Source organism: Belonocnema kinseyi, chromosome 7, assembly GCF_010883055.1.
Source record: "Belonocnema kinseyi isolate 2016_QV_RU_SX_M_011 chromosome 7, B_treatae_v1, whole genome shotgun sequence".
NCBI lineage: Eukaryota > Metazoa > Arthropoda > Insecta > Hymenoptera > Cynipidae > Belonocnema > Belonocnema kinseyi.
In genome coordinates, this window is record NC_046663.1 from 125,876,715 (window position 1) to 125,892,402 (window position 15,688).

Consider the following 15,688-nt stretch of genomic DNA (forward strand, 5'->3'; position numbering starts at 1 on the left):
AGAGGGAGCTCTTCTTAATATTTTGACACCAAAATCATGTCGATACACCTTACCGACTGCGAGTAAAGCCACCCACGCTTTAACTTGACAGACTGTATCTAGCTTGTGATTGAACCGACGTAGTATTTCGTTCACAATTAAAAAGACGTCGTATCTCGTTGACCGCTGAAGAGACGCCATGCCTTTCTCGCGGTCCAAAAAGCGTTGTATCTCATTCACTGTTCAGAAGACGTCGTACATCGCCCAGTGTTTACGAGGAGTCGTATCATAGTTAAGATTAGTAACTTGTTTGTTCGAAAAACTGTATTCTAAACGAGAGCCTCGAAAAATTCATAACAGTTTTTTTGGTGAACAACCTCTCTTTTTGTATTGGATAATCAGTTTCTTAATTTATTTTCTACATTATATTCAGTTAAATATGAGTAAATAATGTTTCAATTACACAACAGGTACTTAAAATAGAAAAAAATATATAGTGCACCAACTGGGCTCCGTAGTCGACCAACCTAGACACTTGGATGCATACTAGTTACTTTAAAAAGAGAAAAATATAGCGTGAACGTCTAGCTGGACTCCGTAATCGGCCACTATGTAAAGTTATAGCCGTAGGGTTTTCAGAAATATATTTTGTATCTCATTTTGGCAGATATTCTTCAATGTCAGCAGCATAATTAATTAAAAATTATTTACAAATATTTTGTAAGTTATTTTTTTAAATAAATTATATTGTGTCATTTTATTGGTAATTTGATACAGTCTGAAAAATTATAAATTTGTGAGATACGTTTCTTAAACTGCGAACGAGATGCGACGTCTTCTGAACAGCGAACGAGATACGACGTTTTTTGAAACGTGGCGAGATACGACGTCTCTTGAAACAAAAATCAGACACTACGTTCTTCCACTCATCCGTCGATATGGACAGGAAATCAATATGTAGTCATTGAAGGAAATATACGCGCATGACTTAAGTCAATATTTAGCCACTGAAGGACGACATGAGCAACATCGTATTCTTAGAACCATATGTTAATTCCGTCAGCGTCTCTTACGAATTCATGTTGTAATATAGCAGCAACATTCTTACGATTGTCAGAAGTATATGGCCCTTGGATTTCGAGAATGTAACCATTTGGTGCAACTATTAATACAGGTTTGACCAGGCTGTGGCGACTCTCATGGGTTGGTTTGACCACTTGTAGCGACACTAGCGCAATCTACAACCAGGTGGTAAACTAAAGCGTATCTATGCGTTCGTGCACGTATATGTGTATATTATTTGAGTGTATTGTATGAATTAAAATCAGAGAAAATAAACGAATTAATTTAAAATTATACAAATTTCAGTCGAAAAACGTATAAATAGTGTTTCCTGCATCATTGTAAAGCATTAATTTGTACAATTCTGCATTAATTTTCTAATCAACGAAGAATTACATGACACATAAAATGTAACTTTTTTTTCAAAATTTCATTTATTTGCATTATAATAAAGAAATGAAATCAGTGACATCCTGGCACAGCACGAACATATCAATTTACTTTAACTTTGTTTATTCTTCAATTTCCTGATTTCACCTCATACGACGAGACACAACATTTATAAACTGAGCAAAATTTGACGTTTGTTGATGAAAACATAACCTCAACAACCACTAGAATGGCGGCGCAAAGATATTTTAAGAAAATATTACCCCCACTTCTGCCTCTATTGTAAAGCCATCTACAAGGAGGTGGATAACTACAAAAGTATATGCGATCACACGCGCTCATGGGAGTCGACCCAGCCTGGGCTTGACCAAGTGCCGTGTTTTGTAAACACAAAATGACTGTTGCAGAGCGTTGAAGTTACTGCTCTTATGAGTAAAAATAGTCTCGGATAGTTTGAGAGATTTGGGTCCTTTTCAAGATCCTTTTAGTGGTCCTTTTAAGAGTGGTGCGACGGTAATATAATGTTCCCTTTGTATGCGTCACGTACCGGGCGGGCAGAGTTATTTACAGTAGTTGGTCGTGGCTAATCCGCTCTCCCTTATTAAATTTCTCTTTAAATTATTAACACTTTTTTTAATTGAAGAATTTTCTCATTATACTTATTTATAATTATAACTCATATACTGATATACAGTTTTCTAGTTGAATTCAAAAATTTCGTCTTTTTTGGCGTATCTCAATCCATTTACGAGAAACGTTCTTTTAATTTCAATTTTAAGCATTAAAAAAAAAAAGTTAGATATCTGAAGTCATCGAAACCTGTAGATTCCGAATTATTATGTTTTAGGCTGTTAACTATGAAATTAAAAAAAATCTACTTCTAAATTTTAATCCTAAAGCTTAACAAAGAACCCTTGAGTGTCGGCTACTCTATTGAGATAGCCTCTCTGCTTGTTATTTATGATCGTATTCTTATTTCAATTTCGGAAAGGATATTTTAAAGCCTTCAGACCATTTAAACGAGGTGCCTGGACCTTTAAAAATATCTACCTGAGTGCCTGCGGAGAATTTCTCTGAGCTTCTTTGACGTAAAGAATTTTTAGTATATACTCAAAGATTCTTTTCGGTAGGGTGGTTTTAAGGTTAAGTACCGAACCAGTCAAAAACAGACGTTGGAAACAAAAAAATATATAGAAACAATAATTTTATCGCTTCTCACTAGTGATTCTTGTTTTTAGTTACGAATTGAAATTGTTTCAATAAAAATTTCAAATAAAATGATGAAATTGAGAAAAGCCGTGATTCTAAAGTATTACCTCATTTTTAAAGCAAAACCTATACTAACTTTCTGCCTTTCACCTTGACTGATAAAAATATATCCTGTCTGATACAAAATAACGAAAAATCTAATATATTATTTTGTTTACAGGTTTTTTTCTCCAAACTCCTATACTAAACAAATGTAATCCATCCTGCGGAGCCCGTCACTGTTTCACTTTCAAGTCGACAAATGTCGCGATCAGACTTGCACAGAGCCAATAAAAGTATGAACCATCAATACTTTTTTTTTATTGTTTTGTTTCTTCTCGTTGGCGATTGCCTTTAGAGTACACATTTTTGCCACTGCTGGGCAGTGTGATACACTTGTTTTTGCTATTCTTTTGTTTTTTCTCTTATGCCAGGCTTATCATGGGTTTCGCTAATACGAGCAGTAACTACAGGGTGGTTACATTCTCGACATCCAAGGGTCATACTTTTCTTACAGGTGTAATAATGTATTTGCTATATTACAACATTAATTCGTAAGTGACACTGGCAGAATGAAAAGATGGTTCCAAGAAGACGATATTGTCATTGTTGATAGGGGATACCGGGACGCAACTAATCTTCTGGCGCGTTTTGGTATTACGTGGATATGCTAGCTCTTCTTCCACAACATCCGCATAATCTAACAACGTTAACGCTGAAGCTATCATTAACAGATACCATCCTTTAATTTTCATGGAAGGAGCTGATGCTGAAATGGCCAATGAATTGCATGAAAAATCTAAGGAATCGAATGTCGCACAAGTGCTAATTGAGGCAGAAAACCTTAAGACAAGAAACGCCCAATGATAAGTTCAATTAGATGCGGACCAAATATTAGGTTTCCCAGTCCTGACTCTTAAATTCTTTAAAAAAACTCACAATTGGGGTTTATCAAGTTAAACTCGCACCTTCTGACGTGCAAGACAAACTGCAAAGAGATAATGACGAGGAATTGCACATCAAGATGCTATGAGGGGATAATCGAGTACCTCAACCAAGATTCATAATAATCAGAGATTTTCTCGATTTCGTAACGCGTCTAAGCATCTAATCTGGATTACCTATATACCGAACGGTGACAATGACATTGGCGACGGTATGGCTGAGGATGAAGAACTTACTCTTATAGAAGGATATTATTGTACATCCCAGTTTGATGCTCGAAAGAATTCGCTATACATTAAAAAAATTGATTCTGATCATAAATGTTGCGGGAAATTGATTACAAACAAGTGGTATTCAGTTATCAGAAGTTATTAACGTCTAGTTGTGTATCGTACCTTCATTGGCTAGATAGTGACATCATTCTGCTTATTTATTACCTTCAATTAGCTAGGTATTGACAACATCCTGCTCATGTCTTGCTTTCATTGCGTGGATATTGACTAAGCCCTGCTCTTGTCTTTCCTTTATTGGCAGGGCATTGACTAACTCTTGCTTATGCCATGCCTTCATTGGCTAATTATTGACTAATTTTTTCTCATTTCTTGCCTTAATTGGGTAGGTATGGACAACATCCTGCTCATATCTTGCCTTCATTGGCCGGATATTGACTAAGTCCTGCTGATGTCTTCCTTCAATGGCTAAATATTGACTTTAGTCATGCTCATATCTTGCCTTAATTGGCTATATATTGATTTCCTATCCATATCTTGTATTTATTGGCTACATATTAGCAACAAATGAAAAGTTTACCTTGAATGACCTTGAAAATGACCTGTGTCTTAAGGTCATGGCTTCCTTTGCATTTCCTCGTTAGAGCGCAATAACTTTCATAGGGAACATTTTTGTTGCTTGCAGTTTTCAAGATATTGGCCGTAGTTTGTTACAATAGTTCGATGTTTAACCCTCGGTAGCTCAAAAAATGTCTATTTTTGGACTTAGTGTCCATTCACACTTTTGATCGAAATTCGGGTTCTTTAATAAAATAAATGTTTAGAAATTAAGACTTACAAAATGAAAATTTTTTTATGTAAACTACTTTAAAACTACAAACTGTAAGCTAAACTGATTTCATACACGAGAATGTTATAAACTGAAGTTTAAAAACTCAAAAACAATTTCAAATCGAACTCAATAAAAATTGCAGAATTTTATACGATAACATGTTACTGATATTTAGAGTGACTGAGAAGATTTTCCTACTGAAATTTAAAAAATGTATGACAAAAATATTAATGCACTGTCATTTCTATACTGATGCAGGCTTTAGTTAAAAAAACATAAAAAGAAATATTTACGTCCTTTAATAATTTGATTCAAATTCAAATAATTTTACAGATTGAAATAAAAAATTTTAATTTGAAGCCTCTCTAACTTGTCACTGTCCCATTTTGAACATTTCCACTTACAAACTTTTATAGATATGTTAAATCATAGGTAATTCATCTTTGTTTGAATAGATAAAATGTCATATTTGTTACAATTTTGAAGGTTTAAAAACTTGCCGGCTTCCAATTTGTATGTTTCATTCTATACCATTACATTTGAAATTATTCAATTTCGAATCCATAAAAAGACGAGGGGAAACGTATTAAAATCATTTGGAAATATTACTAGTGAATGCTTGAAAAATGAAAATACTATTTCGCAAGATTGTTTATTAATTCTAAATAAGATTATTTCTAAATACTTCTGTGTAGATTTTACGTAGAATCGAAATGTGAAACATTTGCTTATTTTATAAATGCACTGGCTTGTATAATAAATTAAAAGAAACATTTTATTGGAAATTAAGAACAGTAGAATGCTCGTTTAAAACACAATAAAAAATCACTTACTAGATTTTCAATCGTTAAAAATATTAAAGTTTCAACCGTAAATAAAAATATTAAAAAACAGTATGAAATTCAAAAATTGCAAAACTGACAATATTGACTAGAGTTGTGAAATATATACTTTTCGCAAGCCTTTTATTTAATTTTTGAAGCATCGTTATTAGAAAAATGTAATCCTAATTCCGACCCTAAATCAGGCCGTAAATCAAATCGTAAATTCGGTCGTACTTAGAGTCATAAAACTGAAACATGATTTTAGATTGACAAGTGCAATTCCATTTTATAACGATATTCAAAAAGTAATAGATATCTGAAAATACTAAAGTAGTTTTTTTTAACAAATTGAAAATATCTCGTAAAAAATCCAAAACAAAATAATATTTCGGGCTTCGAAATCAACGAGACGATGAAATGCGGTAAATGATGACAAGCTTAATTTACGTTGATTTTGAAGTCAAAAACATTATTTAAAGTTTTATATTCTTTTCGCAATTTTTTTATTTCTGATACAAAATCTATTCAATTTTTACTGTTTAAATAGCGTTACAAACTGCAATGATCGTAATTACAATTATGGGTGATTCTCATAAAGTTGGCCATTTTGTGTCCAAGCTCTGCAATCAATAATAAAGAAAAAATGGACAATGTAAAAACTTCTCATAATAGGAGCTCAACATGACGAAAAACCTCCCTCACTTTGATGAATCTTAATTATTTCTAATTGTAGCTAAAAATAAAAAACCATTAAAAATGTCCTGTTGGTTTTCATATAAGAAAAAATATTAATATCAATGTAAATTTGGGTAACATTTGCTACTCAGATAGTTTTTCAATCAATTTCACCCGTAGAGATTTAAATAGTCAATTTGGCTTTTCAATAAATTAGTTAAACTGTGTTCTTAGACACGCGTACCTTAATTATATGTCCTGTAGAACCTGATTAAAACTCCTCAATTACTTGAGAAATATTCAAAAATAAGGTCAGATTTGGGTTCAGCGAGCAAAAATGTACAAGTACTGATTTTTAATAAATTTATAAGGTTATTTTTTATACGCAAAACATGAAATATCATTACATTTGTCGTGTGTGAGATGTCTCGTCGGTCCCAGTCTGAAGTTTCGAGGCTAGTAGTACGTCGGTGACGGAGCGTGGAGCGCTAGCATTCAACGGACTTCAAATACACGACGGCGCAGTGGATAAGTAATTATGATTGAAAAAAATCGTTCTGACGCGAGTGTGTAGCGAAAGTTCTAACGGGATTAAAAGAGTTATTTTGACTCATCCAATAACGGAAGGGAAAGGCTGATATTGAGATCAGTTGATGTTTATTCCAATAAATCATGGTACATCCTATTTTTTTCTTGATAATTTCCAGAAAAGCAACAGAAAGTGAATGACAAAGTGATACACCATTCTATTTTATTAAATTTTTATTGAATTTTATGTAAATCGACTGAGAACTAATTAGTTTGCACGATTTCACTACGCTCAGAATATGTGAGCCATTCTCAACATTGTTATAATTTTTTAATATTAATTTATGATTTTTTTTCGGGGCCACGCTTATTTTCCGTTACCTGATAGTTAGCACTCTAAGATAAAAAAATTCAGTCAGTTCGAACAACTTTTTTTCTCAGAAACTACATTATCTAAAGTGGCCAACTTTAAAAAAACGCCCTTATCTGACTGCCATTATTCCCTCTGATTTTAAAATCAGACTGTATATCCGACCTTAAATAAGACGCTGAGCATTCTTTCGATTTTACGACCTTATGTATAACCGGATCTATGGGTTGATGTAGGATCATATTTTTGTTAATGAAGAACGTTTAACTTGTCATTGGTCGTTTATTAAAGCATAACAGTTACATGAAGAAAGTTTCACTTGTCATTGGTCGTTTATTAAAGCATAATAGTCACATAAAGATTATAGAATTTATCTATTGGATAGGATAAGTTCGACCATGTTTTTTAGGAAGTTTTGTTTAGAATCCTTAGACTGATCGAGAGTTCATTATGATAAGCAGGACTAGCACAATACTTTCTTCCAGGTGAGGAGTTTTTCAATTAGTAGAGGAAGGGGTAAGGAAAATGGGTCTCAATCCACACAATCTCAGCTAATCCTAGTGATAAGTCATATTTTTGGTTGAGAATTAAAGGTTGATAGAAAAGCTAAATACAATCACAGAAAACGTGAGAATAACGTTTGAGCCCATGTTAACAGATAACGACAGAAAGCTTTGAGAAATAGAGTGCCTTATTTGGATGACTGAAGCCAATACTTGTTAAAATGATAGAGAGAGTCGATTATAAAAAACTTCAACCAGACAGGATCTCTTATTAATCAATTTGGTTTAAAAAGGAATTTTGAGGAATGCAGACCATCGAATCGTTTAGAAGGATTTGAAAATTCTGTCACTTGAAAGCGTGATACTAAAGCCGAGAAGTCAAATACTTTTATCGCGTAAGCAAACTCTAGTCACCTGGATTCATGCAATGATTATATGCACTAGAAAGAAACTATGCATTTTCGTTGAATTAATAAAACAAGTCCTTGTCGTCCCGCCCCCCATGCCAGGATCTAATTTTGTTGAACGCTTGTAAAAAGTTGCGCGTTAACTATAACAAACGTGCAAACAACCACCATTATTAAATAACATGCTTCGAAATCGATTGACACGTTTTCCTTCCTTGAAGAAGTTAAGTTTCCTTAAAGTCGTTGTGCACGAATACGCGTCGATCGGTCTCAGGATATGAAAACAAATCTTGGGTGCTTCCTTGATTCTATGAATAGATAAGTATGCTACCTCCATGGATATAGTTCACTAAATCTCATGAGTATGAATTTTGTGAATCAGTTTCCAAGAAGCACTGAGTCTTACTTTTCCTTTGCGTTTCATTTCCGCGACGCTCGCATAAACTCTGCCGCCCTTCGAAGCTAAAGATGGTTGAGACTTGGTGGACTGGCTGGTCTGAAAGTGAGAGCTCATCATAGACGAACTGTACTGTCCACTAGGATTACCCTGTTGACGCTGAAAGAGTTCCTGTAATAAAGGAATGACGATGCTGAAGCTTCCATCATCGTGCAGTTCATGCAGGGCAAAAAACGAGCATTTTGTCGAGACCATCGTGCTCCGTGACAAATTTTTGAATGATGAACTTACCTCGAGTTCTGCAGCAGTGATACGACTGGAAGTTGGCCTGGATCGTATACTAGCTGTTCTCGGTTGCACAGGAGTGTTTTGGCCAGTATTCGGACCCGTAGATGGTTGCTGCTGCAGATGAATCGATTCGACGCTACTTGATTTTGCCCCGGAGGATGTAACATCATCTCGATCCTCTTTTTCATCCCCGCCCTCTGAAAAAAGTGGAATGCACATTTACTTTGCCAACAATCTAAGGGGCTGTCCACTCGACGGGCGTACACCCGATTACAATATATCACAGATTTCAACAAGTTTTCAAAGATTTTAATTAATTTCAGCGGCATTTCAGTGCGTTTCTAAATATTCGACAGGTCATTCAGTATTTCAACAAATTTCACAGTATTTTAATAACTTCAAAAGGTTTAAAAAGATTAATAAGATTTCAAGAGAATGTATGGAAGGTGCGTATCAGGTTTTGGAATAGTCTATCCATTTGACACGTATTAGGTATAATAACTGGAGGACGCCATGTTTGTACTTTATAACTAGGTGCTAGGTTCAAACGGTACACTTTAAAAGATCCACTTTGGACTTTTAAAATTATATTTTTCATAAAAAAGATCCTCTAACAATCACTCCACTAGGAATCGAACCACAGAACTTCCGATTGCCGGTCACGTGTTTTCCCCATTAAGCTATACTCTATACTGATCGATAGTAACTCTTCGGCTGGTTATACAGATTTTCTTTAAAAATTACTCATATCATAAATGTAACATTTAGCTTGAGATAGCATCTATAGTATTTCTGAAAAAGGATCTTTCTTTCGATCTAATAGCTTAATTGGGAAAGTACTCGATCGGCAATCGGAAGTTCTGTGGTTCGATTCCCAGTGGAGCGATTGTTAGAGAATCTTTTTTTTCAGAAAAATATGATTTTTAAATTAAAAAGAAAATAAAGATTTTTTATCTTGTCAAAAATTAGGTTAATTATTTTCTGTTATTTGAAGAGTTAACTTTTTCGATAGTTTTTATTTCTATTTCCACAGATTGTGGAGTGACATCTATATTGATCGATAGTAACTACTGTGCTGAAAATACAGATTTCCTTTAAAAATCACTTTAACCTTTTGACACGTTATACATTATTGAATAATAAATAGTGTTATACACATCTACATATAGAATTGGACCGATAACGTTGTGGGGAGAACGAAAAAAGGCTCTAGAGAGAGAAAAATCATGTGAAATGTAGACTTCCCTGACGGACCGAAGGAACCGAATGGAGCCTCTACAAAGTACCCGTAAAGACCCCATTGGGTCCCCATTCGGTTCCCTTTTAAAAAACTCGAAAAAAACAGCAAAATCAACTTTTAAATGGTTGAAATTCGGATTCTACGTTAAAATTCCCTATAGAAGATCACGGAATAATCGCAATAGTTTTTTTTTTGCAGCGGTAAAATGTTTTAAAAAATATAAGACGTATATCGCCTGTTGACTACTACTTACGGGCGATGCGTTTGAAGTGTAGCAGTCAACAGGCGTGATACGTCTTATATTTTTAAAAACTTTTTACCGTTGCAAAACAAACTATTGCGATTATTCCGTGACCTTCTATGGGGAATTTTAACGTAGAATCCGAATTTCAAAAATTTAAAACTTGATTTTGCTGTTTTTTTTTTAGTTTTTTAAAAAGGAACCGAATGGGGACCCGATGGGGTTTTTACGGGTACTTTGTAGATGCTTCATTCAGTTCCTTCGGTCCGCCAGGGCTGTACAGCTCTTTCTAGATAAAACTGATTGGTCGAAAGCATTTTCGTTAAGTGAAATTTGATGAAACACACAGGACCGTGCGTAAGTAAAATTATTGAATAGTAAAATAAAAAATGTAACAACAAAAAAATAACCCCAAAGTATGAAGTATTGTAACTATGTAATACAAATGGTTATTTTTATATTATAGAAATATTTTCAATTGCATTTTTATGTTATTTTATCGCTAGATTCCAATTAAAAGGTGAGAAAATAATGGAGGTCTTTCAAATATAAGGTTAGAAAACGGGAAATTTTGGTTAAAAATAAATTTTCCTTGCACACTTTTTGATTTCAGGCCACACATAATTTTAATACTTGAAAAATAGTATGACACTATTTTTAAATTACTGACACTTTTTACACCATTCTTTATCTCACGCTACCAAGACAAAATCTCAAAATATCCTCTGGCGAAAAGGCCTGGCCCGTTTCAGGCTACCTTCAGGCTCAATTTGAAGGATTTCGTCTCTCGAGACAGTCTGAGAGATTTGGGTCCTTTTAAGAGTTATGCGACGGTCATATAATGGTTCCATGATATTCGTCACGCACCGGACGGGCATATTTCTTTACAGTAGTTCGCCGTTATCAACCCGACTACCTTTTTAAAATTTTCTTCAAATTTTAAACACTTTTTTTTAATTGATGAATTTTCTCATTATTCCCGTTTTAGGGTGACGTCCCATGATTGCAGAATTGCGTTGCGTTTTGTGTAATGCGTCAAATCACTAGACATTTCAGCCAATCACAGCGTTTCTCTGAATAACTAGGAGAATATTATTGGCTGAAATGTCTAGTGAATTGACGCATTACGCAAAACGCAACCCAATTCTGGGATCATGGGACGCCACCCTTATAATTATAAGTTATAAACTTATATACTATTTTGGAATTGAATTAAAAAATGTTGCCTGTTTCGCCATATCTCATTCCATTTACGAGATACCTTATACTCATTTCAATTTTAAACATAAAACAACGTTGGATATCTGAATTAAGGGCATGTGATACTTAGAAAATTGTCCATTTTACCAGTTTTAGGTTCCTCCGGCTTTTTTTCTAGAATAATAAATATTTTGTCTTAAAATTTTGAGAAATGATAGCGAACATGCTAACGGACGTCCCCACACACTTTTTTGTAGGTTAATTTGAAAAAGTTTCAATTTAGCAAAATGTGATTAATTTGCATAGCGCTTAGGATTTAGTATCGATATTTTCAGTCACAATTCACCCGAGCGTTACTTTCAAACTACACAATATTTTTGGCCGAAAACTTTGGACTTACAAATAAAGATAGTACCTAATCTCCCGGAACTAACCTTGTTTGCAGGCAATCAAAAAAGTTTATTTCTTAAATAATTTTCAGATTATCGAAAAGGCAGAGATGAAAAACGACGTTACCTCAAAATAATGCACATGCATACAATTTTTATTTAGCACAATACATTTTTTCGTTATTATCCCTCAAAAAAGAGTCCGGGGACGTCCGTTGTGATATTTTATAGCATCTCCGAATTCAGTTTTTAAAAATTTTCATTTTTGTGGAAAAGAAGCCGGGGAAACTGTAAGTATCACATGCCCTTAAGGCTGTTGGAATAGGGCGTACAAAAATTGCGAAATCTATCAGACACTCAAAACTCACCAGTGGTGGATGATAATTCGGGTTTAAAAATTCACTCTGAAGATTTCCCCAACACCGAATGGGGTTTCACGGTTGTGGGGTATGCGCTTGCTGTCTACTTTTTCGAAACAAATCGAGAAACTTCTACAAAATGAGAGTAAAGTGGTTAAGCAAACTACATGAATGGAGCACGAAGCCAAATGACACCTGTTTGGCGCTGATTACTCATCCGTATTCGATCGTAGTGCCAAGCATGTGCACTGTCGGTAAACTTGCAGTCCTCTTGGCAGGAATTTGAAATCTAAATAAAAATGCGAATTGTGTTTTTTATTTTTGTAATTGTTTATTGGCATGTCTTACTTGTTCGCAGAATAGGAAAACTGTGGAAAGTGATAAAAGGATGCCTCACTGATAATAATTGATAATAATTTTTCAATTAAAAAAGAAATGATTTATTGAAATATTTACATATCTTGTTATGCTGTAACGTGCAAAACACATATGAAAATGGCCCTTTACATAGAATCGTATAAATAAGGTAAGTATTGTGCAGCCTATTTTGACTTTATAGAACAATAATATTAATCGCATAAATTTCTTATTGAAAATAACAATATCTACAGATTTTTGCAGACATTTAAAAACCATCGTCCTTTAAATATCGAGAAGCAAAACATAAATTATTATCTACATTACATAATAATTAATTAATTTGATTAATTAAACAATAATAATATAATAATTGTGACAATAATGAAATTAATTTTTAACATTGAATCTCTCAGAATACACTAACTGAATATCTAAAAATAAAGAATCTTTGCCAATAAGAGAATAGACAATAGTTTGTAAAAAGTAAGCGCCGGTAATGTAGTTATTTGATTATTTGTTGCACATTTTTTCTGAAAAAATTTGTTAGTAAATTTCACGCCTGCTGTGTGTTCTATATCTCGATATTTAAAGGACGATGGTTTTCAAATGTCTGAAAAATTCTGCAGATATTATTTTTACACCACGACCTCGACAGCTCGGCATCCGAGAATTGTTCCGCTCGCTATTTACGTCGCCGTCAATGGTCTCGGTCTTTTAAGGCAATTTTAAAGTGCAAAGAGTCATTATATGTTTTCTAATGAGGTTTATAGAAGAATTTCGAAATCATAATATTTATGTCTTATGATAATTTCCTTGTCACATGAGATAATCTCAAGTATGGCAAATTTAATCAATGGTTTATCAATAATTCGTAAATACTAACCTATTTTTCAGTTTATTCTGCGAGAAAACGATGTGCTCTCCATTTTTTGGAACCAAATTTGAGATAATTACTTCCACAGTAGGTATTCTGAAAATCGAACTTTCACTGTTTGTAAACACTGATCCGCGCACGGTAACGTAAGTAGCGAGCGAAACAATTCGCATCAAGTGTCACGCATCAAGATTAGACTCGAGAGTGGGGGAGCATCATTTCCAGGAAAATTACTCCCCTACGGTCCCATCCGCGACAAGGTAAATAGCGTCGACTGTATTTATTTTTAAATGTTCTACAAGAATATCATAACAACTTTTTTAATTTTCTTGAAAAATCGAAATTTCAGATTTTGACAACATAAAAAAATACACATCAGGAAATGTAGATGGAATTGGTGCATTTCAGCTGGTGCATTTAAATCAACATTACTGAAAAATCGTTATCTGTGGACCTTATCTCAAGACTGGGGATTAATCCGCCCCTGAAATTAATTCTTAAGTCAGAAATATTGGTATCTTATAAAAAAATGAAAATCTTTGAGTGTAATTCAAAGATACTCGAAATGTTATTTTAGTGTGTTTGTTTGAGGGTTCGCTTAAGTTTAAATTATGCTGATAGAAATGAAGACAACAATTACGTAAATTTTGGTTAGGATGTTGTATTTTCAATTGGATGTTGTCCTATATTTACTAACGGTTGATCAAACAAGATTTTGAAATGACGTCCAGAGAAAATATTTTCTAAAATAAAAACACTCTCTAAAGACTTTATTAATTAAAATTCGGGCAAGTTAAATTGCTTCAAGCTTTTTTTTTTGATACAACTATACCGTCAAAATTACTTAAAATTACATTTTGGGTCTGATCAAATGCCAATTTGTAAATCAGATCCAGAGATAGCAATATAAAAAATAGAAAAATGTCTGAAAAAATTGTAATAAAAATTTCGGCCTGAAACTTCGTTTATAGATTTATTCCTGATCCACTTCTATTATTTTTCAGTAATGTTGATAGAAATGCACTGGCTGAAATTCACCAATTCCGTCTGCATTTTCTGATGTATATTTCGTCTAGGAGCGATATATGAAAAAAACAAAACAATGGAAATCAATTATTACATTCAGAAATAATGTGTTACTTATTGAAATTATTAAGTAGTAATTATTGTTAAATCATTAATAAGTAATTATTGTTTGAATTATTACTGCCGACACTGTCAGTAATAAATATACAGAACCGCAAAGCATTTCTTTGGTGAAGAATAATCAATCCAAAGTATAATAAAGAGGCCGGGCCGGTATGTCGTTCTTTCGAGGTTATGTTCAGATTCACCTTTTTGCCGTGGTTGCTGTAAGTGAATTTAGGTAATGTAAATTTAAAATTGTCGCATGTAATATTTTATTCACATTCATTTAAAACATGTCCTGTCTATTCATAAAATACCTTTTTTATGCCGCAAATAAGCGTTAAACACAATTCACTTTTCGCCCATATGAAGCGGAGAATATTATTACTATTTTTAGTATTTGTCACTCAGCAGCCATTCCATAATATTATTGGCACAGACAAAAATTGACGTTTACTTCTCAGTCCACATGTCTCACTTCATTATTAATTAAAGACTTTCATTATTTGTAATTACTACATAACATAACCTATATTTTTTGACACTTGTATCCATTTTAAGTTTCGAACGCCCGGAGTGCAATGTACGAAAGTCTTCTTTACTTCGGACTTTGCCCGAAAAGTCCTTGGTCAATCTGCGGAGTGCCCCTCCCTATTGCAAATACCTATATAGGTCACTAATAGGATACTGTATAAGGATCCTATAAGTGACCTATATAGGATCCTATATAGGGTCACCTGTATATGTCAGTATAGGAGCCACCTATAGGAAATGAAACAGCTTCCTGCATAGGATACAATATAGAATCCTAGTAGTCACCTATATAGGACAGATGATGAACCGGAAGTGTTGCACAGTAGTTTTCTATAGCAGATACAGCTGCGCAGCAGTTAATTTTGACTATGCGATTGCCTAGTAGTAGGAACCTGTATAGGTTCTTATATGGATTCTAACGTATGAAAACGGAACTCATAGCCTTACCATAGAATCATATAGGATCCTATATAGGTCACTTATAGGATCCTATATAGGTCACTTATAGGATTCTTATGTAGAATCCTATCAGTGACCTTTACAGGCACCTATATAGGTATTTGCAGTAGAGCTGACATAATAGGCAATGTACCGCAAATTGTACCGCGATTTCGCTGGGAGCGGATGCAATTTTCCAGATTATCACCCGCTCCCGGCGAAATCCTCCGGTTGTCCTTATGACAAA

General features: G+C 33.9%; 1 protein-coding gene across 8 annotated transcripts in view; it reads right to left on the reverse strand.

Annotated features, from left to right (window-relative positions):
- The window catches only part of LOC117177559 (SH3 and multiple ankyrin repeat domains protein 3), a 542,967-nt gene that overhangs the window by 21,610 nt on the left and 505,669 nt on the right, over nt 1–15,688 (reverse strand). For 7 of the 8 annotated variants that reach the window (XM_033368366.1, XM_033368371.1, XM_033368368.1 and 4 more), the window contains 2 exons: nt 8,682–8,875; nt 8,400–8,561 (listed from right to left, as the gene is read on the reverse strand). In XM_033368366.1, coding sequence (XP_033224257.1) covers nt 8,400–8,561; nt 8,682–8,875 — 356 coding nt within the window. The remainder of the gene's footprint in view (nt 1–8,399; nt 8,562–8,681; nt 8,876–15,688) is intronic. The other variant, XM_033368369.1, reaches the window with a different exon arrangement.